The sequence below is a fragment of the Triticum urartu genome, chromosome 3 (assembly GCF_003073215.2).
Source record: "Triticum urartu cultivar G1812 chromosome 3, Tu2.1, whole genome shotgun sequence".
Lineage (NCBI taxonomy): Eukaryota > Viridiplantae > Streptophyta > Magnoliopsida > Poales > Poaceae > Triticum > Triticum urartu.
Genome location: NC_053024.1, coordinates 439,569,557 through 439,594,377, shown reverse-complemented (window position 1 = coordinate 439,594,377; position 24,821 = coordinate 439,569,557). Strand labels below are relative to the sequence as shown.

Genomic DNA, 24,821 nt, shown 5'->3' with positions numbered 1-24,821 from the left:
AGATAAACTACTCGTACAAATGCATCTTGATGTTCCGTGCAACGCACAGGCAGTTAGCTTATTTCTTTTAAAATAGTTGCTGCAATAATTGGGTTGAAGTGATATTTTTTGTCTGCCCCGAATGATTTCAGATTCACTAGTAGTAACAAAGAAAATGTTTCCTTGTTAATTAACAGAAAACAGGGTGAAAACTATCACATGAGGCCGGTAAAAACAAGGCACACTGGGTTCAGCGTCATCGTCACTACAGCTATGCGCACGCGAGAAGTCTACATATCGAGGGGGCTACCGAGCGAGGCACCGAGACACAATGTTTGAGAGAGAAACCAATTGACAGATTATGATTAGATCGAGTTGTCACCCTTCTGCTGTCATTCTTGGGGGGAGGGAGAGAAAGACGTATCGAGAGTGTGCGCGGTAGGCACAGAGGCACAACTAACGAGTGTGTGTGTGTGTGTTTGAAAGAGGAGTAGATAGATTATTATCAAGATCGATGTGCCACCCTACTCCTTCGGTGCCGGGTAGTGTGTGTGTGTGTGTGTGTTTGAGAGAGATGCCAGTCGATAGATTAGTATCAAGATCGAGGTGTCACCCTACTCCTTCGGTGTTGGGAAGTGTGTGTGGGGGGGGGGGCAGTGACACTCACATATCTCTACTCTTATAAAAAACAGAGTTGGTGATGATGGTGTTCCTGCCATCCAGCAATATAGGCCATCCAATTTATATCCGACGGATAGGAAGGAAACTATGGAAATTTTGCAAAAAGATACCCACACCCCTCTCCGCATTTGCAAATAAGGCATTCCCTCGTTCATCCTTTTCTCCCAGAAGATAAACTTCTCATACAAATGCATCTTGATGTTCCATGCAATGCATGGGCATCTTGCTAGTAGGGAGAAGGAGTTTGTGTGACACATATCTAGCTATATTAAGGGATAGGTAGATAACATATGTGTGAGAGACATTAGTGGCTGTGGGTGGGCGGAATTAAAGGGGTGGGCGTGTTAGACATAGAGAGCGTGTGTGTATCTGTGTGAGAGACTTGTAGGACGGGGTAGAAAGACAATTTAACCCTGACGGAGGGAGAGAAATACATGAAGTGCGCGTGTGTGATTCCGATGCCCACAGGGAAATGAGATATGTATGTGTGTGAGAGAGATTGCACAATTCATTCACGTATCACTATCTAGCGATCGTGGACATGCATCGCTTGAACATAAGTCAATATCTACTTCGTATCGTGGCCAAAGGTACAATATCGATTCAACGCTATAAAGATTGGACACTCACATATCACATTTTTTTCTATTTAAATAAGCCTTTTTAGTTGTGCATGCCAAAGTTATAGTGATGTTTGTTTAAACAACCAATGTAGCTATCATGAACATGCACCATTGTTACTCTTGCATTCAAATTCATTAGTCTTGGATGATTTAAGTTTCTATTTTGAAGTAATATATGTAATATTCAAATATGAATTCAACGGGTATGCAATTTATTTAATGGAGGCTATGTAATCATATGAGGTAACACTTTTAAGTAGCTGACTACAATATCCATTTCTTTTTGTGCGCCTCTACACTAACACGTCAATGCATTATGTTTAAAGTAAATAACCAATGGCACTAAATTATCTATTTATACGAGATATACATAGGCTGAGCGTTTGATCCCTTTTTTGTGAACGCGCCACTACACCCGTACGATTGGTCGCACCCGTGTGAACGTCCAAGTTATCGGCGCATCATCCCGAGTTATTGTCTTTTTTCTGGGGTGGACTTCAGACCAGTTATTAACTGCTGACGCGTGCCCCGTGTTCACAGTCTTGCATGACCTTCCCACTAGCACGGTCCAAAATTAGTTGAAACTGGATACGAACGATCCCGCGGGCGGCAAAATCTCCCACCTCCTTCTAAAATTTCCGCCACCTTAGTCTTTAGCATGCGAAATCCCCCTTTTGTCCTTGGTGCACGGAGACCAATAGTTACAATACCGCCCTCATCTACATGATAGGTCGGGTAGGTCGGGACTGCTTTGGTAACTTCCGGTTCCCCCACTACACGGCACCCCCATTTCCTCTCCCCCTCCCGCAAAAACGACTAACTCCACAACACCAGAGCATCTTACATCACGTCGTCCGTACTTCATCGCCCTTTCTCCCCTCCCCTCTTGAAACCCTAGACTGCTCATCCACCGGTGTACCATAGCCCATTCACTACCAGTGGCGTCCACCTCGCCGGATCTGCTTCTGCGGCCGCATCTACCCCTCCCACCTCCCCTAGAAACAAGTAGACTGCTCATCCACCACTGTACCACAGCCCATTCAGTGTCGGCCTTGTCCATGGCGCCGGATCTGCTTCGCCGGTACTCTCGTCAACCGCCGCGCATCTGCAGTGGCTCATTCGTACTCCCGACCGGAGATGCTTCGTCCACACCCCTCGGAGCCGCCCCACCGATGCCCCCGTTGACGGCCTCTGATCCTCTTCGCCGACACCTTCCTCAACCCTACCGGAGCCGCTTCACCGACACCTTCCTCAACCCTACCGGAGTAGCTTCGCCTATACCATTCTCAACCCTACCGGGGCCGCTTTGCCAACTCATAAGTCCACGGCCTCAGATCCGCTTCCTCGCACCCTCATCCAACCTACCGGAGCAGCTTCTGACGCCCCATCCACGGCCGCACATCCGCATCGTCGACACCACCCTTAACCCAACCACCGGAGCAGCTTCTGGCGCCCCGTCCACGACCGCAGATCCGCATCGTCGACACCATCCTTAAACAAACCACCGGAGCAGCTTCACCTACGCCCTCGTCCACGGCCATAGATCCGCTTCGCCCACACCGTAGTCCACCCTACCGGAGCCGCTCCACAAACACCCTACTCGACGGTTCTAGATCTCCTTACCGGACCCCGACAGCCAGCGCAGCGTCATCACCCTCGATGTTTCTAACCTGATTCCCACAGTCTGGAGAGATGCCAAGCACCCGCCATGGCCTAGGTACTTGTCACCTTTAAACCCGTCCAGCATCACCTACCCGATGTACTTCAAATATACTAACCGGTCGCTGTTACCTGTTATGCAGCTGGCAAAAACTATAAGGACGATGTTTCTTCTGGATCTAACAGCTTGGCCAACCAAGATCCTGGACTGAGGCATTGCTATGATATTGTAAGCGCGTCTCTCTCTCTTGTATTGTTCTGTGCCTGCCAGCGTGCTTTGCTAGGATTTTCGACCAGTAATCCCTTTGTGCAGACAATGATTTCTACTACTGGCTGCTAAATTAGATATGTAGATGTCATACATGATACTACCTCGTACCTCCGTTCCTAAATATAAGTCTTTCTAGAGATTCCACTATAGGCTACATACGGAGCAAAATGAGTGAATCTACACTCGAAAATGCATCTATATACATCTGTATGTGGCCCATACTGGAATCTCTACAAAGACATATATTTAGGAACAGGGGCAGTACATTACACAAAATCGTAGGTGGCATGTAGGAATTCCAGTGCACTACATTAGGCTCCCTTAGAGTGCCTGCTAGTCCAACATACAGAGTCATGGCTAGTTTATGGTATGCACACAATCGTTAATTGGTGGTTTAAATATGCGCAAGGGATATGCAATGTAGTATCATGTAGAGATGTCTGAAATTAGCCGTGTCAACTTGCAGTAGGGTTACACAATGAAAAAGTACAAGATGTAGTGCACCAATGGTGACGGCTCGCTGGAGGAACCCTAGTGCTGCAGGTAGGGGATCGAGGTAGAGGGAAAGGGGAGAGGAGATGCAAGCGGGCAGGGCAATGAATGCTTGCGTGTTTGTTTTTACTTGAGGGTCAGGTGTGACACGGGCGTCAGTAGTTGCATTTTGAGTGTAATATAGGCAGACAACAGAGTCATTTCACTATTCCCCTTCCCCTCAATTTTTACTAAGGTTCTACCCGAAACACCCCCCTCCAAAGCGAAATTAGTTAAGCCCAAGCCCATAACTCAAAAATGACTTCTTTACATCTTTTATGGCTTATTTTGACAATATGCCCTGAAAAAGCAGAATCGAACTCGCCCTTAACCTGCAATCCAATTGTGCGTGCAATGATGAATCACTCCTGCCTGCTATCTGTACATTTAGGCATCATCATACATGGCATAACCTAATACATGTGCATTCCATTGTAGAATCTGGAATATGCAATGTTTATGTTAGTTCATACGTTGCACATGATGTTTAAATGCCCCTTAAATCTGGTCAGTCAGGTGATGGTCTTTAAGCCTCCTTCTTTGCTTCTTTTCTTGATATGTAAGATTTTCTCACACATCTGTTCAATTGCTTGTTTGCATCAGCCAACCATACTAGGACTGTTTGCTTTGATTACTTGCTGTTCTTGACCTAACACTCTAACAGAGCTTGTCAACGATTTAAACAGTAAGGGCTGCTGTAGTGGGGCCTTGTCTAACTCATAGGTGACATAAAGGTTTGGTTGTACACTACAGTAGGCAAGTATGTTAGGAAAGTATGCATATTTATCTTCCAAGGAGACGAGTAACTAGTTGACATAATTATGTGGTGTTGTTTTGTTATAATCTCATCCTTTTGTGTTCACAGACTAGAAAGTATGCATATTTATCTTCCAAGAGACGAGTAACTAGTTTGTGTCACCTTGCAGAGGGGGTGCAATGAAGATAAGATTGAGGATTTCCAAGTACAAGATGTTAGGAAGGAGCCTTGCAAGAGAAGTAGGAGCTGCGCTGAGCCTCTTCAACCTGCTAAGGTAAGTCACTGTATGCAACTCAACAGTTCAATTCCTTGTTTGTTTCAGGCATAGTTAATTTTCTCTTTTCAATTGCTTTATTTGTCCTCAGTTAATGAGATGCCCAAATAATCATGCCTGATGTTCGGTACTTGTATCACTATTAGTTGACATAATTAAAGGCCTTACCATTTAATTACTCTGCCGAAGTGTGCCTGAAGCTTTGATGTCTATTAACCAACTATTATTGCATGAGGCTCACAATCTAGTTTATACTACGCTAATGATTGCATAGTTTTGCCTGCTGTAGTATGTTTGTATGAAACCCTCTGCTGTTCATTATGCTCCCTAAGACTTTAATTGAGGCACAGAATGGCCAACTGCTTGCTTACTTATACGCAAGGTGTTGTCTAAATTTGTAACTTGTCTGTGTTTTCGATTGGGCCCCAACATCATGCTCCTCTGGTGAGCTAAGAGGGATTTCTGTATGCAGGCTGCACAGACTATCTTTTTTATAATTTTTAAAATATCACCTGCTTATGCTTCATGACGTGTAACATTTTTTTAAAGTGACGTGTAACATTATTGTTAGTCCTGTTTTGCCATGTAGTACAAAATAGTGTCTTGTTCGCTTCACTGTTGTAATTATATTTTTGCCCTAGTCATGTGTACTTACAGAAACATTTTAGGATGAAATGACATCAACACAAAGATCTGCGAGCAGTGCAGCATGACCGTTACCGAATGATTATGGATTGGAATTGGAATGTGCTGATGTTCTCGAGCATCAACTAGAGGTGGCAAGACAACGTGTACATGATTGTCAATGTATAATCAACAAGTTGAGACTGGACATGCAGGTATTAGATGCAGGAGTCAAAAAACGAAACAAGACACTGAGGTAACCATGAAGGAATTGGAGATTTTGCAGACTGAAATTTGTGCTATCTGAATCCGGCCAATCCTATTTTCTGAAGAGATTATAGTTCAAATGGAGTTAAGTTGATGCGCGTCCATGATGTATGAGCTGTATTTGCCCAGTGTATGTAATTTGATGTTTGTGTATGCTTTATTATCACCTGTGCCGAACCATAATGCCCAGTGGGTATAATCGGCTGTAATTTCTTTATTGTATAGTGTAGGATTATTCTACCTTTCTATGCCTTGATCTCTTTGTTGTAATAGTGTAGCCTTTTTAGAGGTTATAGTATTGAGTAGGATAATTCTTTGAATATGCTATATCGTTCAAACGGGGGCCTATTCGCCCGACCATGGCCCTTCACGGGCCATTGGATCCATGGGCCTTCTACGTCTTGTAGGATCCATGGGCCTTCTACGTCTCATAGGATCCATGGGCCTTCTACGTCTCGTAGGATCCATGGGCCTTGTACGTCTCGTAGGATCCATGGGCCACCGGCTCATTTATGGGTCTTGTACGGGCCTTTAATGGGTCGTAGACGGGCCTTTAATGGAAATCGTACGTTTTATGGGCTGACCATAACGGGCCGTTAATAGGCCGTATTTGGTGATGCTATGAAAATGGCCCAACAGACTAACGGTCCACAAACGGGCCGACTGTAACGACAGGCTGAATTTGGCCCACAAACAGAAAATGACAGTAACGGGCCATAAGTGACTGAATGCTGCAAATGAGCCCAAGAATAAATGGGCCCTCAGAAGGCTGAAAGTTAACTTGGGCTGGAAACGGCCCAGCGTAATAACGGGCCGTTAATGGGTATAAAGTGATACACTGTTCATTACGGGCCAGTTTCACCACGGGCCGTTAATGGGTGTAAAGTAATACACTGTTCATTATGGGCCAGTTTCAGCACGGGCCGCTAATGGGCCAAGAGTTACAAAGGGCCTCATATGGGCCGAAAGACATCATGGGCTATACATGGGCCAGAAGTGAAAACGGGCTGGAATCATATTGGATGGCCTAGATGACGCTACTGGGCCTAATTCGGATAGGGCATAACAGGCCTTGGGTTAGTGGGTTGTAAATGGGCTATATGCAAACATGCCATTAACAGGCTTTCCATGGGCCGGCCCGCCAGCTTTTGACCAAGTTAAATGGGCCGGCCTTTTCACAGGAATGGGCCACTGTTGGGCCGTGCCACGTGTCGACGTATCATAGGTGCCTTCTGTCCAGTGAGTGGATGACATCTGTCCCAACAATGAGCCGACACGTGTTTCCTCTAGCCAATGATGATTTTACATGTGGAAAATCCCCATTGGTCGGGGCTGTTAACGGGTTATCGGATCCAAAACCCGACCCGATAGCTTAATGGCGTTCCGTTACGGTGGATGCCACGTGTCGGTCACCCTTGACGAAAGCACTTCTGTGACGTGCGATTTATTGTCATGGAAGTGGACACTTCCGTGATGATAATTTTGGTAATGTCATGGAACAGTTCTACTACGGCATAGGTATGACTATCTTGATTCTGTCATAAATTTGTCATGGATGTACATGCATGACAAAAAAGCGACCTACTGTGACAAACACGTATCATCATGGAAGTGTATTTTTTTGTAGTGCTGATCAGCTGTTTCAATGTATTTTGAGCAGAATGTCAATGCTTCTGTAGCAATGTAGACCTCTGCAATGGAACCCTCGGGTCTAGCTCTATTCCTAACATAGCCCTTGTAAGTGCCTAGCCGCCTTTCAATAGGGTACATCCAGCCATACTGTACTAGACCCCTAAGTAGTACCTCATCAGGTAGATGAACAGCCAAATGCACCATCACATCAAAGAAGGCTGGAGGATATATCTTCTCAAGGTCGCATAGGGTAGTTGGTATCTTGTCTCTAAGACGCTCTAAAGCATCTATCCTGATATTTCCACTGCAGAGTTCCCTGAAGAATTGTCCCAACTCTGGAACTGCTCTGTATAAGTTAGGGCGGCCCAATCCTCTAAGGATAACAAGTAAAACCCTTTGAAGTAGGACGTGGCAGTTATGAGTTTTCAACCCTTGTACCTTGTTTCCATCTACACTAACTCTCCTTTCAGGGTTGGAAGCAAATCCATGTGGGGTTCTCACACGTGACAGGACCTCGTAGAATTCTTTTCTTTTTACCTTGTCCAAGACGTACACAGCTGGTGCCATATCCCGTGGTTTACCTTCATCTTGCACCTGCAAATCATGTCTGATACCCAGGTGTGTCAAATCAATCCTAGATTTTAAGGTATCTTTCGTCTTGCCTTCAATATTAAGAAGTGTGTCGATAATGTTGTCACATATATTTTTCTCGATGTGCATCACATCAAGATTATGACGCAGATCCAAATCTTTCCAATACTCCAAGTCCCACAAAGTGGACCTGCGGGTAAACGATAATCTCTCTTCTCCCCTGCCACGCTTCCTTTTCCTGCTACCATTATCAGGATGGTTTCCTGGTGTAATATGCCTGACCTTCTCTAATTCCAGTTGCAACTCATCGGCGGTGAGCCTCTTTGGCGCATCACAGTTTTCATGCTTTGCATTGAACACATGTCTTCGGTATTTTCTAGGATGCGGCTTGTCCTTGGCAAGGAAACGACAGTGTCCAATGTAACAGATCTTGCTAAGTATTGTGTATGACAGCGGATTCCTGTCACAGCGAACACATGCATTGTAACCATGTGTTGTTTGCCCTGACATAGTGCCCAAAGCTGGATAATCATGGATGCACCAAATTATAACAGCACGCAGAAAGAAATCAGCTGGTGGGTTGCTATATAGGTCTCGAGTGATAATACCCCTCCATAGCTGTTGAAGTTCCTCCACAAGAGGCTCCATGAACAAATCAAAATCCTTTCCAGGACTTTTTGGACCTGGGATGAGCAAGGCCATCATGTAGTTTGATTCTTTGGTGCAGACATTTGGAGGCATGTTGTAAGGGATAACAAGCACTAGCCACATGCTATATGTGGCGCTGTGGTGGCCAAATGCACTACACCACGACACTACAAAGACGACATGCGTCTGTTGGTAGAAGTGAGCATCGGCGACACTTTTTCTGTCACAAACTATGCCGACACACAGTATGTTGTTGTTATATAGCCTCATGACACACTATCTGTCGCCAAATCACCACCAGATCACCGATGCATTTTCTGTCGGAATATATGTACTTTAGTGATACTTTGTGTGTCGCCGATTCATGGGGACACACAAAGTGTCAGCGTTGTTTGCTTCGGCCCGCACAAAAAATATGGCATGAAAAGTGAGCCATGCACGCGCCATGTGAAACATCCGAGCCAGACTACAGGAGAAAAAAAAGAGAAAGAAAAAAACATAACCAAATATCTCCTCGATCCCCAATCTTCTCTCGCTACCTCGACCTAAACCTATCCCTTCGACACACAGTTCGCCGCCTGCCCCGACCTAAACCTAGTGCCGCCGCCGCCTCCCCAACCTGCACGCCGCCGCCCATTCCCTGACCACCCCGCCCGTCCGCTGACCCCCCCCCCCTCGTGCCACACTCCGCCCGTCCCCTGCCCCCCCCCCCCCCGCCCCCCTCGTGCACCATCCGCCCGTCCCCTGGACCCCGGCTGTTCTCTGATCCCCCGCCCCAGATCCGCCTAGGAGCAGCTCCGTCCGCCGCGGCAGCACCGTCCGCCGCGCCGACGAGCAGCAGCGCCATCCCACACATCCGCCCAGGAGCTGCGGCGGCGTCCCCCACATCCGCCCAGGAGCTGCAGCTCCGTCCGCCGCGCCGAGGAGCAGCAGCACCGTCCCCCACATCTGCCAAGGAGCAGCAGCGCCGTCTGCCGTGCCAAGGAGCAGCAGCGCGTTCCCCTGCGCCCAGGAGCAGCAGAACCTACCATCGTCAAGGAGAAGCAGCAAGGTCAGACACAAGGATCCACCGTTGCAGATCTCTCTCTCTTGCATTAACATAATCCTACAGTCATACCATCATAGTTTAACTTGAAATTCTTACTCCAAGTCAGACCCGCTAGCTTCACTGTTCTTACTTCAGTTATCAAAATAACTGTTCCTAGTTCCTGCAATTAGCTTTGGTTGTCATTAGTTAGCACCCCTTTTACCGGCGCAAGTGCAGGCCACATTTTACCCTCTCTGTATTGTCTGTATGCTGGTAGAAACACTTTGGAAGCACTTTCTACAACATTATTAGGAGTGTTGTGGTAGGAGCACTTCGAAAGCAGAACACCTGAATAGAGGAATTCCCAGATTAGACTAATCGATTGGCTCGTGTCGTTTGGGTTAGGATATCATGACACGATCCATGCGTTAATTAGTTAATTATTAGCCCATTCTTATGATTATGTGCATATCCAGCCTGATTTAGAAGCTCAATCCCCTATTTTAAGTTTATGTCTATTTGATATGTATTTTCATAGTGAATGCAGATTTTTGCAGCAACATCGATACTCTGAGTGTATATTTCACTTAGTAGTCTGTGAATTACTTGTGAAGGTGCAGCCACCATGAACAAAAGGTGGATGGATGAGCCTAGGTACAACACAATTTTTTTAGCGGTTATAGGGTACTAAGCAATTATTTAACTACATCTGATCTGATGCATATGCATATTTATATAACATGTAGGCACACAAAGGTGTATTTGGAAGGGGTGGAAAAATTCTTAAGCTTTGCATTTAGTAATTCATCCGGAAACAAAATATTATGTCCTTGTAAGAACTGTTCAAACTCATTTTGGAATGAAGAAAGAGAGGTGCGTGAGCATCTGGTATGTGATGGGTTTCTCCGTGGGTATAAAACTTGGATTTTTCATGGAGAATCTAGTTCTTCTTTCTTGGATGTTCCTGACGCTCATGAGAATGAGGTTGAGGAGGAGTCACCTGAAGAGGATGACATTTCTGATTTGCTTCGAGACTTAGGGGGGCGGTTTAGATAAGGAGGGGGATTTCGAAGATGACGCAGTTTCTGAGCAGACCGATGCATATTTAGAAGCTCTTCAAAAGTTGAAAAAATGACTCTAGTCAAGAGCTATATCCTGGGTGTAAGTTCTCAAAATTGCGTTTCATAATTAGACTACTTCATGTCAAATTGCTTGGTGGATGGTCAGATAAAAGTTTTAACCTACTGTTAGATCTACTTAATGATGCTTTTCCCGAAGGGTCCTCACTAGCCAAGAACTATAATGAGGCTAAGAAATTGGTGAAATGCCTAGGACTTGGATATGTTAGTATTCATGCATGTGAACATGATTGCATCCTCTTCTGGAAAAATCATGCTAAGGTTGATGTTTGTCCAATATGCAATACATCATGATGGAAATCTGAAAAGAAGAGTCTAGATGGAAAACATGTCCACAAGGTACCTAGGAAGGTTCTCCCTTATTTTCCAATAAAGAAAAGGCTGTAGAGGTTGTTTATGTGTTCTAGAACAGCAGCTCTCACCAGATGGCATGATGAAGGGCGTACAAAAGATGGTTTGGTCAGGCATCCAGTTGATTCTGCTCAACGGAAGTATTTTGATGAGTTGCATGAGGACTTTTCTAAGGACATCCGCCATTTTAGGCTTGGATATGGAGCAGATGGTTTTAATCCTTTTTGATCCAATAATGTTAATTGTAGTGTTTGGCCTGTTATCTTGATTCCTTATAACTTCCCTCCTTGGATGTGCATGAAGCAATCAATTTTTTTTCTCACATTGTTGATTCCTGGTAAACATGCTCCTGGTAGTGATATGGATGTTTATCTAGAGCCGTTAGTTGATGATATGGTAGATATGTTTATTCACGGTGTTAGAACATATGATGCTTCAAAAGAAGAGTTATTTAATTTGAAGGTTGCCATATTATGGACCATTCATGATTTCCCGGGCCTAGGGTATACAGCTGGTTGTACCACCTCCGGTGAAGGAGCTTGTCCTGAATGTCATTCTGACACATGTTCTCTTAGGCTGAATAATGGTAGCAAGACATGCTACATGGGGCATCACAGGTCCTTACATGAAGACCACCCCTTTAGGTCCAATACCCATTATTTTGATGGCATTGTTGAGCATAGGCCAGCGCCAGTTCCTCTCTCTGGATTAGAAATTGTTGCTCAGACGAAAGATATGCATACCATTTTTGGGAAGGATCCTTCCGGGAAGAACAAAACCAAGCGGAAGCGCAAGGTTGATGAGACGTTAATAGTTTCGAAAAGGAAGTCTATTTTTTTCAGGCTGCCATATTGGGAGAGTTTGTTGCTGCGTCACAACTTACACGTCATGCACATAGAAAAAAATGTATGTGAGAACATAACACTGTTATGCATTGATGGGAAATCTAAGGATAATCTGAACTCTCGCTTGGACCTTCAAGCTCTAAACATTAGAAGTGACCTTCATCCAGTTGAACTTGAAGTACAAGATAAATTTTATTTACCTCTAGCACCTTATGAAATGAATGTTGCCCAATAGAGGTTATTTTGTGGAGTATTTAAAGGAGCTAGGTTCCCTTACGGGTTAGTAGCTGATATACGTGGTAATGTGCATGTCAAGGAAAGGAAAATAATCGGGCTAAAGAGCCATGACAACCACATCTTGATGCAACATTTGCTACCACTTGCTGTGAGAAGGCTATTGCCCAAAAAAGTTAGTGCAGCACTGATTCGTGTTGGCAATTTTTTCAAGCAGATTTACTCACATGTTATTTCTGTTAGTGATATGGAAAAATTAGAGGCTGAAATAGCCGAGACCTTGAGCATTCTTGAGACTATATTGCCCCCATCCTTTTTTGATATTATGGTACACTTGATGGTGCATCTTCCAGCCCAAGCAAAAATAGTTGGTCCAGTGCATTTTCGCAACATGTTTCCTATAGAAAGGTAATAGTCAACGACCACTTTTGTAGCAGCAATAGTAGGCTTCTGCAAATAAACATTGTCACTTGATTTGTTCATCTCGTTGTAGGTATTTGTGTCGGTGTAAGGGCTTTGTTCATACTAGAAGTCATCTAGAGGGATCTATTGCCGAGAGCTATTTATTTGATGAGACTCTTACGTATTGTTCTTGGTATATAAAAGGTGAAACTCAGTTTACTCGGCAAACTAGAAATGATCAAGGTTTGGGTATGGAAACTAGTAGTACCACACCTTTCTTCAGCAACATTAGTCGAGGATTAGTTGGCAAACATTCTGTGTTATTGTACAATAAGACTTGGATTCAAGCTCATAGATATGTCTTGTTCAACTACGACCACATAAAACCTTATTTGAAGTAAGTTGTCCATTTTTTTTGTTTTGCAATTTGCATTTTATTTATGCTTGTTGTCGAAGTGATGAATACTTTGCAGCAAGCATAAGGAATATCTTTCCTCAATTGGTCTTAAAAATAATCGACAAATTAGTCGTGTCCAGCATGAGTCCTTCCATGAGTGGTTTAAGAAGCATGTAAGTGGTCACATGTCTCTATTTTCTTGTTATGTATATCTATGCAGTGAGTTTCATCCAATTTTCAAAACACTATATTCCACATTCACAGGTGGAAGAAATGGGTGACAAAGTGCCAGAGGAGATAAGTATTTTAGCTCAGGAGCCATTCAAAGTTGCACAACAGTTTAGTAGCTATACTAGAAATGGGTTACATTTTCATACGCAGTCCTATGATGATGGTAGGCCAATGCAAAATAGTGGTGTATCTCTAATTGCGTAGATTACACGCTATGAAAAAGGAAACATTGATAATATGATAATAGGAAACCAAACATTTTACGGCATCATAAAGGAAATTATTGAGTTGAACTATGAAAATAAAGGAAAAATAGTTCTCTTCAAATGTGATTGGGTTGACAACCGTAGGAAAGACAAGTGGGTAAAAGTTGATCGCCTCGGGGTAACTTCTCTGAATTTCAAGCATTTGGTCAATGCTGGTGAAAATATATCGGATGAGCCTTTCGTTTTAGCATCACAAGCAACTCAAGTTTTCTATGTTGAAGACCCAATTGATGATGAATGGGTTACTGTTAGCTACTACAATCCAAGGGGCTCATATGCCATGCATGAAGCTGAAGATGAGGATGTAGAGACCGCTATGCCAATGGTTGATCCACATATCTATTCATGTTTCCATGATGATCTGCAAAGTATTGATTGTGCTAGAGCAGACATAGATGGGAGAATTGTGTGTGCTAAAAAATCTAGAAAGTAAGGGGCATTAGCATTTTTTTTGTTGCCTTGTGTTTTAATTTGCTTGCTATGCATATTTATCCAATGTTGTCTGTTAAGCATCTTGTTCTAACATTTGTCACTTGTAGGAAAAAGGATGGTAGGAACAAGAGGAGGAAACGAGGTCCCTCTGCTTGATGAAACTACGAGGCCTGCAAATATTGCAGAAAATGAGAGAAAGGTGAGAGCAATTATAGAACTTAAAAGGAATGAAGCATTGGGAGGAAACAAGAATTCCACTGAGAAAGGTTCATCACAACCATCTAGGAAAAGGAAAAAGGTTGTGTACTTCTCATTGGTTACTGTACTTCTCATTGTTTACATTCAATGTACTTCTCATTGTTCACAAGCATTGGATGGAGCATTGTATACCATCTTTCACACATATTTATTCTTTTTTCCTAGACAAATAACTGCACAAGTGAAGTTGCAAATGGAGGGTGTAATCTGCGTTCCCAGTCAAGGTTAAATCACGATGGTGAAGATCCCAATAATGAGCCCATAGGACATGGCTTAGATGACATTCAAGGTATTCTAGTGCTGCTCCATTCTCATTTTTCGCTGCAGTCTTACTTGTTCATTTTCTGCACTAAACTTGTTCATTTCCTGCACACATCAGAGTTATGAGTGCAGATTTACACTTCAAATTTATGTCTTTATATTTGCATTATAACTTTTTTGAGTGTGACAATGTATTTAGATTTATGACTTCAGATTCTCACTCATTCCTTTTGCATTGTAAAGCAAATGCTTCAGTTGTGACTATACAACAAAAAAAAGAAGAGAGGAAGGGGTCCCAGCGAATTAAGGAAGATATATGATAGAGACCAACCAAAACAAAAGGTTGAACTAAATGAGTTTGGTCAGCCTGTTGGTAGCAATGGTAAAACATTTGCTAATTTCATTGGAACATTCGTAAGGAAGCAATTGTCAGTGCTAATTAAGGATTGGAGATATGTTGATCCCGAGTTAAAGTTAAAGTTATGGGATGACATAAAGGTAGTTCATATTGTCAAAATATTTTTCCTATGGTCTCTGTTTTTGCTAGCTAGCTTTCGCTAAATGGCTTCTTTTTCATGTGTGTCCAGTCATTTTTTGAGGTGGATGAAGTTGCTTTCGATTACTTTATGACCGCAGCTGCAAAGAAATGGAGAGAATTTAAGTCATACCTAAAGGAGAAGTTTGATGCCACATTGACAGATGAGGAACTTATGGAAAGATGTGATGAAAGAATTCAAAAGGATGATTGGGTACAACTTATCGATCAGTGGAGAAAACCAGAATCTGAGGTAAGGCACAAACTGTTTTACTTTGGGTTAGAATTGAACTAATGTCTTCGTGTTATATCCTAGCTTAACTCACTGTTTGCATCCTTTTTAGGCTAGCAGTGCTAGAAACAAAAAAAATCGTTCCAATTTGAAATTGCTACATGTAGCTGGCAGCAAGAGTTTTGCTCGTGTTGGTCATGATATGGTAAACTCAACTGCTCAAGCACTTCTTTCTGAAAGTGATGTATCACATCGGTTTTGGTTGTTTTAGTTACTAGTGAAACAAATTGGTTGCAGGCTCAGAAACTAGGGTACTATCCAGGAAGAGACCAAATATTTGTCGAAGTACATACAGGTAAGAAAAATGGACTTCCCGCCCCACTAGCAATGCCACTAATTGTAAGTCACATGTACCATTCATCATCTCTTTTCTGTAATAATATCGTGCATGTGGCTTCATCATGGAAATAACTTGAGGTGTCTCATTTTGCTTTATTCTTGTAGAAGAAACTTCAAACTGAAGCTAAACTCCACCCAGAATTGGAGGGAAATTCTATTGAAGAAGGCGATCTTTATGCACATACTTTTGGAGAGAAGGAACCAAGAGGACGTGTCCCTATGTTGGGTACGGGGCCAACTCCACAGAGTGTGGGCGCGCCTGGAACAAAAGCTAAATTGCCAACAAAGCTTGCAATGCAAATACATCTTCGTCGACATGTTGAACAAGAAGTTTCAACTCTAAAGGAGAGAATGCAAGCAATGAACTATGCTTCGATGAGATGCAGCACGCCATGTTTTCACAAGGAAGTCACAGTGTTGAAACGCCCACACCTTCACCTCCTAATTATGTCTCTCGACCCGTGGTAGAGTGCTTAATTATCAAATTTTGTTAAGATACGTGAATCATAGGTACACTAATTTGGTTTCTTTTTGTGTCCCTCCATAGTTCTCACGTATTTTACCAAATGATGACAATGAGGAAGAGGAACATGAGGGTCATCATGACACAGTCCAGAAAGATGGAGGCTTGTTCATCCAGAAGTGTATACCATCTAGCCATAATGTTGCAGCCACACATTTACCTTCTAGAAGCCATGTGGCCACTCCAAGCACCCGTCAGGCCTCTCAAGCCTCTCACGATCAAGAAGACCTTGTAATCATCTCATCTCTTAACTACATACATCTTGTTGTGTTTTGTTTGCCATTCTTCATGTTTCTAATAGACGATGCATGAATTAGGTTAGTAGGGATGTCATATTATATCATTTGGTGAGATCTGATCCTGTGGCAAAGGCAATGGTTATCTCAACCAACCAAGACACCATAGTGGGAGGTGAAGTTCTTGGGCTGCAATATTACGAAGTTCTTGTGAATGTTGTATTGAAAAGAGAGGCCGAGCTTGCTCGTGGATATGATGGGATGCAAACAATGGGTGATGCTCACCACATGTCCATTGCATGGCCATCAAATAGGGTAAAAATTTATTATATACATTTTCCTGCCTAGTGTAAACTATCACATGATGCTAACTAATTGTTATTTTTGTAGATCAAACCTTGCAGCAAGTCACGGTTGTCGTCATTGCACAATTCAGGTATTATTTCTGTCAATGTCACCATCTCTATCTGACACTTAGAACTGAGAGCAAATAGTATATATAGTTATATACCACTAACAGTACCTCTAGTAGTGTGGATCAGCATGTTTTTGCAATTCTATTATTGAAAGTATTTGATTTTCATTCATCGAGGAGTGGTGCTGGCTATGCTTGCTAGTGTGCACACGTTTTTGCAATTCTGTTGTCGAAAGTATTTGATCTACTTGTGATGTTGTCTTCTTTATAGTACATGTACCTGTGACCTGTTTGTGTCCTCGTACAATCTCCTATGCTTGTTTTGTTTTTTATTTATTTCTGGTTCCTCATTCTGTCCTAGGGAGAATGGGGAAAACATGAGAGAGTTAAGATCTTCTATGGAGTTTTTATTGGTTCGAGAGAGCAGCATCTAGCAGGCTAGCAGCTAGTACAATAGACCAATTCTCAAAAAGAAAGCTACAGAGAACCAATTAGAGAAACTACATTTTGGACTGAAAATATCATATCTTGTAGACTGAAAATATATAAAATCTCTGTTGTTGTACATAACTTGTAGCAGCAGTCAGCATACTATTTTTTATCATTTCTTTTGGAGTGAAATATATAGCATTTTGTACAGTATTATGGTCCAGAAAATCACGTCTCTTCCATCCTGACTTCATTTTGTTATTCTCAGTTTCTAAGATTGCTCAAAGATACAAGTTCTTTTGCAGGGACAAATGGGAGAAAGTAGCAAGTACTGAAGTTGATCTAGGATGTTCCGCTGATCGCTTTTGTCCATAACATGGAACATGGTCGACGCATTTTGTACATATGGAAGTTGATGTCCACTTGATCGAAGACTGGGTATCTTCCATAATATTTTGTAGTAGTCAAATGATCGAACGATTGATCTCTTGAGAACTTGCTCATCATATTTTGTAATAGGCCATGACATGAATGTCGACTTGGGTATTTCCTTAATGGCTGTAGCTAACTTGAGTGAAGAAAACTAGTGAATCTTCTATATATGTTGGATGAATGCACTGGCTGCTATCTTGTGATGAATGGAAGAGTGCATTTGGAATCATTTATATATGTTGAATGAATGGATTGGCTGTTATCTTCTGATGAATAGAAGAGTGCAATTGTATTGCATACTGAAAATGAATTGAATATTATGATTTTAATTTTATCTTAATAGCTGCATTTGCATTTATGCTGAAATGTATAACCCTCACACCTAGTGTGTCGGTAGAATTGGTGCATGTCAGATTATCTGTTGGTATAACATATTGGCAGATAAACCATCGGAATAGAAATGGGTGATGCACTATTTGTCGGCACATGTAGTATCAGAAAGACCGTCGGCGTATCTATGGTATCACACAATCCGTCGGCATAGTGTGGTGACAGACAAACTGTCGGCATAAAGTTGTCTGTCGCTGTAGAAATGCCTGTCGGCGTAAATATCACCAATGCTGGCATACTTTCTGTCGGCATAAATTTATCTGTCGGCAATGACCTTTCCCGGTAGGACTATAGGCGACAGCTCCCTTCCGTCGCTAAAGTTCTTTGCCGACACTAAATGTGTCGCCTTAGGTGACATGTGGCGATAGATTTTCTGACGCTGATTTGAGTGTCGTGGTGTAGTGATGGGTTAAATCCATCTGAAGCTAAGCCAAGTCTAATGTTTCTCGGGTCAGCAGCAAACTTTTCGTGCTTTTGATTGAAGCGTTTCCACTCACTACCATGTGATGGATGGCTCATTACATTCTGATCTCTGTACTCCTGGTTCCTAGAATGCCACAGTACATCCTCTCTTGTTTCAGCATCATGAAACAACCTCTGCAATCTTGGTGTAATTGGAAAATGTCACAGAACATTATGAGGAATCCTCTTCACAGCATCACCATCTTTCCATCTTGATGATTTGCATTCCGGGCATTCACTTAACTTGGCATAATCCTTCCGGAGCAAAACACAATTATTCTTACAAACATGAAGGAAATTCTTCATTTTACTGTAGGTGTGTGGCAGCTCAGACGCATCTGGGAAAGCTTTGCGGAAAGCAGCCAACATCACATCGAATGATTTGTTGGTCATCCGCTCAAATGTCTTCACTTGAAGAAAGGTGACCAAAGCTGAGAATACTACAGCTTATTTATTGGGGTGACAGCCACGTTGCATTGTTCCAACATGCGGGACCACTGTTTTTCTTCTGCAGGTGAAAGTTCACAGAATGCACGAGCACTTCGTAGCATTGTTTCAATGTTGGTCAAACTCACTGGCTCCGCCACCACCTCCTCCTCCTCCTCCTCCTCTTCCACCTGAGCATCAGGCAGATCAAGATGGTGATCTGGTGCTTCCACGTAGTCAATAACATTGACGTTCACAGCTTCACCATGATGAACCCACCTAGTATATGTGACCGACATCCCATACAAGTGTAGATGATTTTGCACAGTTGACTGGGGTCTTGTAACTGAATTTATACAACTGCTACATGGGCAGAGCACATCTGATTTCAGACCACCATATTCAGCTCTGATAAAGTTCATGAAGTTTTCAACCCCCTCGACATATGCAGCGGAGAATCTTCGAGCAGAAGTTATCCAAGTCATGTCCATCTGTTAGACATACAAATTAGTTCTTCTACTAGATATTACAGGAAAAACATATATGTTTTTTTGTGAAGTCCAGAAGAAAATACCTAGGTTGATGTCTAAAGCTATGGCAAGATATTTGGACGAGCAGATCTAAGTAACGAAATATATGTAAAGCTAATTCAGCAAACAGATTTGAGTCCTAAATTATGGTAGGTTGTTTCAGCAGTCAATGAGGCCGAGCACACAGCCATCAAACTATCGAAGGCCATCGCAGCAACAAAGATCGAGTATAAAACGGTGTAGAGTTATTTCACCTAACAGATTGGCTACTAGACCATGGCATCTATGTCACAATAAATATATGGCAGGATATTTTAGCAACTAATTAGCCTTGGCATGCCATCTCAGCTAAGCAGATTGAGTGCAGAACAGGGTAAGGAAGCTTCTTAAGCAAAGCATATTAACTGTAAACTACTTCGGCAAACAGTGAGATTAACAGCGTCTATCAGCTAACATTCAGCGCTACACCGACATGCACGGGGCCTCAGTCTAGAATGCGCGTACCGTGGGAGAAGCTGACCACTGTGCGCCTCCACAAGAACGTCGCCAGCGGTGGCAGCGCGGCTAGAGGATGGCAGTCTACGAGAGCGTACTATGGGAGCGAGAGGATCGCCGTGCGTCCCCTCGACGAACCGCAGCGCCGATGTATCGGCGTGGCGGGGAGGGCGGCTTTGGTAGAGCGAATGGAGTGGAGGGGGCGGGGGGAGGGGGATTTGGGGAATATTGTTGGCTAGTTGGCTGAAGGGCAGTTGAATCTAGGATTTAGGGGGGATTTTTGGGTGGTGGACGGGGGGAGTTTAGCGCATGGTCGGTTTATCCAAGTGCAGTCCCACGTGTCAGTGAAGAGGCAAGCCGAAGCGCGTTCCGTTTGCGTGAGCCGTGTGCAGGACCGAACATGTGTGGGGTGCGATGCGACCGCGACAGGGGCGCTGTGAGTGTACCGCCTTTTTACTTTTAAACTAGGTGCTTCGCCCCATCAAGAAGAACTTGTTGCTTCGCGCGATCCATCGATACTTCTACTAGTAATCCGGTAATCCTAACTAAAATGGCGCGGTCGGGTCTTTTCCCGTGCGATATGCTGGGAGGTTGGCTTAGTTGGGTTTTTTAGGACGAGTAATGCTACACCTACGTAGTCCCAGTTACGTAATTAACATAATGTGAAACATGTGAGATGTTGATTGTAGATTGGGGGGACGGAGGGGCCCACCACCATGAAAATCAAGGAAGGAGAGAGAGAGGCAATTTACATAAACCCTTTTGTAGGTTCCCGTAGATGTAGAAAGATGTGAAATGCGTGAATGTGCATTTGCAGATAAGGCCTTCCCTCGTTCATCCTTTTCTCCCACAAGATCTTGATCTTCCGTGCAATGCACGGGCATCTTGCTAGTACTCCTACAATATACTATTATTGTGAAAGTTCATATACACCGGCCGAGATTAATGCAAATGCGGCAGATTTTCATTACATTTCGAACTTTTATAGGACAGAAAAATAAAACAACCCCGACCCTAAACCTATTCTACAGCGGCGACCGACGTCCTCCATCTGCGATCTCCATGTACGGGGGCGGAGTTCAAGACCCATGAAGTGAAGGTGTGGTCTCCGGCAAGGAAAAGTAGAACACGAGAGACGGACTGGCCAGTTGGCACATCATGCCCTGCCGCCTCCCATGCCCTACTCATCCTCGGAGGAGTCCTCGACCTCGGCGGTGCCAGATGTTGGACGATGACAAGTAGGACGCGTGGCTGACGGTGCTCCCGTCTTCGGCCGCCAGCGTGGCCATCGCTTGTGCGACGACTTGAGCGAGGGCGACGACCTCGAGCTCCTTCCCCGAAGACAAGCTCTCCCGCAGAGCGTTTGCGCTTGCGGTCATGCCGGATGTGGTGTGATACGTCTCCAACGTATCTATAATTTTTGATTGCTCCATGCTATATTATCTACTGTTTTCGACATTATTGGGCTTTATTATCCACTTTTATATTATTTTTGGGACTAACCTATTAACAGGAGGCCACGAGGTAGGGAGGCGCGCCTGCCCCCCCCCCCCCAGGCGCGCCCTCCACCCTCGTGGGCCCCCTGTTGCTCCACCGATGTACTTCGTCCTCCTATATATACCCACGTACCCCCAAACGATTAGAACAGGAGCCAAAACCCTAATTCCACCATCGTAACTTTCTGTATCCACGATATCCCATCTTGGGTCCTGTTCCGAAGCTCCGCCGGAGGGGGCATCGATCACGGAGGGCTTCTACATCAACACCATAGCCTCTCCTATGAAGTGTGAGTAGTTTACTTCAGACCTACGGGTCCATAGTTAGTAGCTAGATGGCTTCTTCTCTCTTTTTGGATCTCAATACAATGTTCTCCCCCTCTCTTGTGGAGATCTATTCGATGTAATCTTCTTTTTGCGGTGTGTTTGTTGAGACCGATGAATTGTGGGTTTATGATCAAGTCTATCTATGAATAATATTTGAACTTCTCTGAATTCTTTTATGTATGATTGGTTATCTTTGCAAGTCTCTTCGAATTATCAGTTTGGTTTGGCCTACTAGATTGATCTTTCTTGCAATGGGAGAAGTGCTTAGCTTTGGGTTCAATCTTGTGGTGTCCTTTCCCGGTGACAGTAAGGGTAGCAAGGCACGTATTGTATTGTTGCCATCGAGGATAACAAGATGGGGTTTTCTTCATATTGCATGAGTCTATCCCTCTACATCATGTCATCTTGCTCAAGGCGTTACTCTGTTTTTAACTTAATACTCTAGATGCATGCTGGATAGCGGTCGATGAGTGGAGTAATAGTAGTAGATGCAGGCATGAGTCGGTCTACTTGTCTCGGACGTGATGCCTATATACATGATCATACCTAGATATTCTCATAACTATGCTCAATTCTTTCAATTGCTCAACAGTAATTTGTTCACCCACCATAGAATACTTATGCTCTCGAGAGAAGCCACTAGTGAAACCTATGCCCCCCAGGTCTATCTTTATCATATTAATCTCCTACTACTTAGTTATTTACTTTGCTATTTACTTTGCCTTTATTTTACTTTGCATCTTTATCATAAAAATACCAAAAATATTATCTTATAATATCTATCAGATCTCACTCTTGTAAGTGGCCCTATAGGGATTGACAACCCCTATTTGCGTTGGTTGCGAGGATTTATTTGTTTTGTGCAGGTACAAGGGACTCGCGCGTAGCCTCCTACTGGATTGATACCTTGGTTCTCAAAAACTGAGGGAAATACTTATGCTACTTTGCTGCATCATCCCTTCCTCTTCGGGGAAAACCAACGCAGTGCTAAAAGAGGTAGCAAGAATGATTTCTGGCGCCGTTGCCGGGAAGGTCTATGCAAAAGTCAACATACCAAGTACCCATCACATACCCTTATCTCCGCATTACATAATTTTCCATTTTCCTCTCGTTTTCCTCTCCCCCCAATTCACCCTTGCCGTTTTATTCTCCCTCTCTCTCTATCCCCCCTCTCTCTATTTGCCTCTTTTTTCCCGCTTGCTTCTTGTTTGCTCGTATGGTTAGAATAGTTGTTTATTTATTACTAAATAGAGAACCTAAGATCTATGGATCCTCATCCACTTGCTAATATTTTTAAGAGTTCCAATTATGGTAAACCAATTGCTAGTGAGTTTTGTGCAATAGATTATCTTTATGATGTTTTGCTTGAAATTCGTGAATCTCAAAAGTGTGATGAATTACCTCATGAAGCGATTCACGATAGATCTTTGAATAGAAAGAATGATTGCAATAATTCTATTATAAATTCTATTAATGTCAATTGTGCTAATAATATGCAAAACCCTAAGCTTGGGGATGCTAGTTTTGCTATGTCCTCTACTTGTTGCAATGATCATGATTGGGGTGATTCTTCTTTTGATCTTGAAAATTTATTTAAACCCCATGATGAATACGAGATTGATTATAATGTTTGCAATAATATTGAAAGTGGGTTTTGAAGAGTGTCGACTTTAGATCCCACATATTTTTAGAATGTTCAATTTTATGAAATTTTTGATAAAAGTGGGTTTGGAAAGGTCATGACTTTAGTTAATGTTAATCCCACTATTTTGGAAGAGTGTCAACTTTGCATGCATATGGATCGTGTTGAAAATATTTTGTGTGATAGCTATTTTGTTGAATTTGCTTATGATCCCTCATGCAATTATTATGAGAGAGGAAAATTTGGTGGTAGAAATTTTCATATTACTAAATTACCTCTCGTTATGTTGAGATTGCTATTGTTTCTTTCCGCTTTGTTGCATATGCTAGTTTTTGCTTGCCTTGATAATTTGTTTGCCTATAAGATGCCTATGCATAGGAAGTATGTTAGACTTAAATGTGGTTGTCACGTGTTTTATGATGCTCTCTTTGTGCTTCAATTCTTGTCTTTCATGTGAGCATCATTGAAATATTATGCCTAGCTATAAGCCTTTAAAGAAAAGCGTTTGTTGGGAGTCAACCCAATATTTATCCTTGATGTTATTTAATAAATAAATTATCTAAACTCTGTTTTGGTTGTGTTTTTTGTGTTTAATTAGTTTTTGTGCCAGGTAGAACCGTTGGGAAGACTTGGGGAAAGTCTTGTTGAACTTGCTATAAAAACAGAAACTTTAGCGCTCACGAGAACTGCTGTCATTTTTATTTGGAAAGTGATATTTAGTTAATTTTTTTGAAGATGATTAATAGATAAATTCCTCACTTCCAGCAGTTTATTTTAGAATTTTTGGGGTTCCAGATCTTGCGCTAGCTACAGATTACTACAGACTGTTCTGTTTTTGACAGATCCTGTTTTGCGTGTGTTGTTTGCTTGTTTTGATGAATCTATGGCTAGTAAATTAATTTATAAACCATATAGAAGTTGGAATACAGTAGGTATAACACCCATATAAATAAAGAATGAGTTCATTACAGTACCTTGAAGTGGTCTTTTGTTTTCTTTTGCTAACGGAGCTCACGAGATTTTCTACTTTAAGTTTTGTGTTGTGAAGTTTTCAAGTTTTGGGTAAAGATTTGATGGATTATGGAACAAGGAGTGGCAAGAGCCTAAGCTTGGGGATGCCCATGGCACCCCCAAGATAATCTAAGGACACCTAAAAGCCAAAGCTTGGGGATGCCCTGGAAGGCATCCCCTCTTTCGTCTACTTCTATCGGTAACTTTACTTGGAGCTATATTTTTATTCGCCACATGATATGTGTTTTACTTGGAGCGTCTTGTATGATTTGAGTCTTTCCTTATTAGTTTACCACAATCATCCTTGCTGTACACATCTTTTGAGAGAGCCATACATGATTTGGAATTTGTTAGAATACTCTATGTGCTTCGCTTATATCTTTTGAGCTATATAATTTTGCTCTAGTGCTTCACTTATATCTTTTAGAGCACGGTGGTGGATTTGTTTTATAGAAACAATT

The 24,821-nt window shown here is 42.7% G+C and overlaps 2 protein-coding genes across 2 annotated transcripts in view; both read left to right on the top strand.

The window, feature by feature from the left end:
• The window catches only part of LOC125546855, a 66,239-nt gene extending 51,077 nt beyond the window's left edge, over positions 1–15,162 (top strand). The window contains exons 3-7 of the mRNA XM_048710967.1: positions 9,327–9,588; positions 13,969–14,159; positions 14,285–14,408; positions 14,624–14,878; positions 14,968–15,162. Of these exons, the coding sequence (XP_048566924.1) occupies positions 9,327–9,588; positions 13,969–14,159; positions 14,285–14,408; positions 14,624–14,700 (654 nt within the window). The 3' untranslated portion in view covers positions 14,701–14,878; positions 14,968–15,162. The remainder of the gene's footprint in view (positions 1–9,326; positions 9,589–13,968; positions 14,160–14,284; positions 14,409–14,623; positions 14,879–14,967) is intronic.
• Positions 15,163–15,265: 103 nt separating this feature from the next.
• On the top strand, positions 15,266–17,810 carry LOC125548452. The gene is made up of 7 exons (XM_048712042.1): positions 15,266–15,352; positions 15,445–15,546; positions 15,652–16,010; positions 16,094–16,300; positions 16,387–16,620; positions 16,696–16,741; positions 17,455–17,810. Exons 3-7 carry the CDS (start codon positions 15,927–15,929, stop codon positions 17,472–17,474), a joined length of 591 nt encoding a protein of 196 aa, XP_048567999.1. The 5' UTR covers positions 15,266–15,352; positions 15,445–15,546; positions 15,652–15,926; the 3' UTR covers positions 17,475–17,810.
• Positions 17,811–24,821: the final 7,011 nt, after the last annotated feature.

Excerpts from the sequence above, each read along its gene's own strand:
- LOC125548452 (XM_048712042.1), top strand. The coding sequence starts at position 15,927 with ATGCAGCACGCCATGTTTTCACAAGGAAGTCACAGTGTTGAAACGCCC. Across the intron at positions 16,011-16,093 it reads ATTATGTCTCTCGACCCGTG|TTCTCACGTATTTTACCAAA; the intron begins GTAGAGTGCTTA and ends GTCCCTCCATAG. Across the intron at positions 16,621-16,695 it reads TTGCATGGCCATCAAATAGG|ATCAAACCTTGCAGCAAGTC; the intron begins GTAAAAATTTAT and ends TTATTTTTGTAG.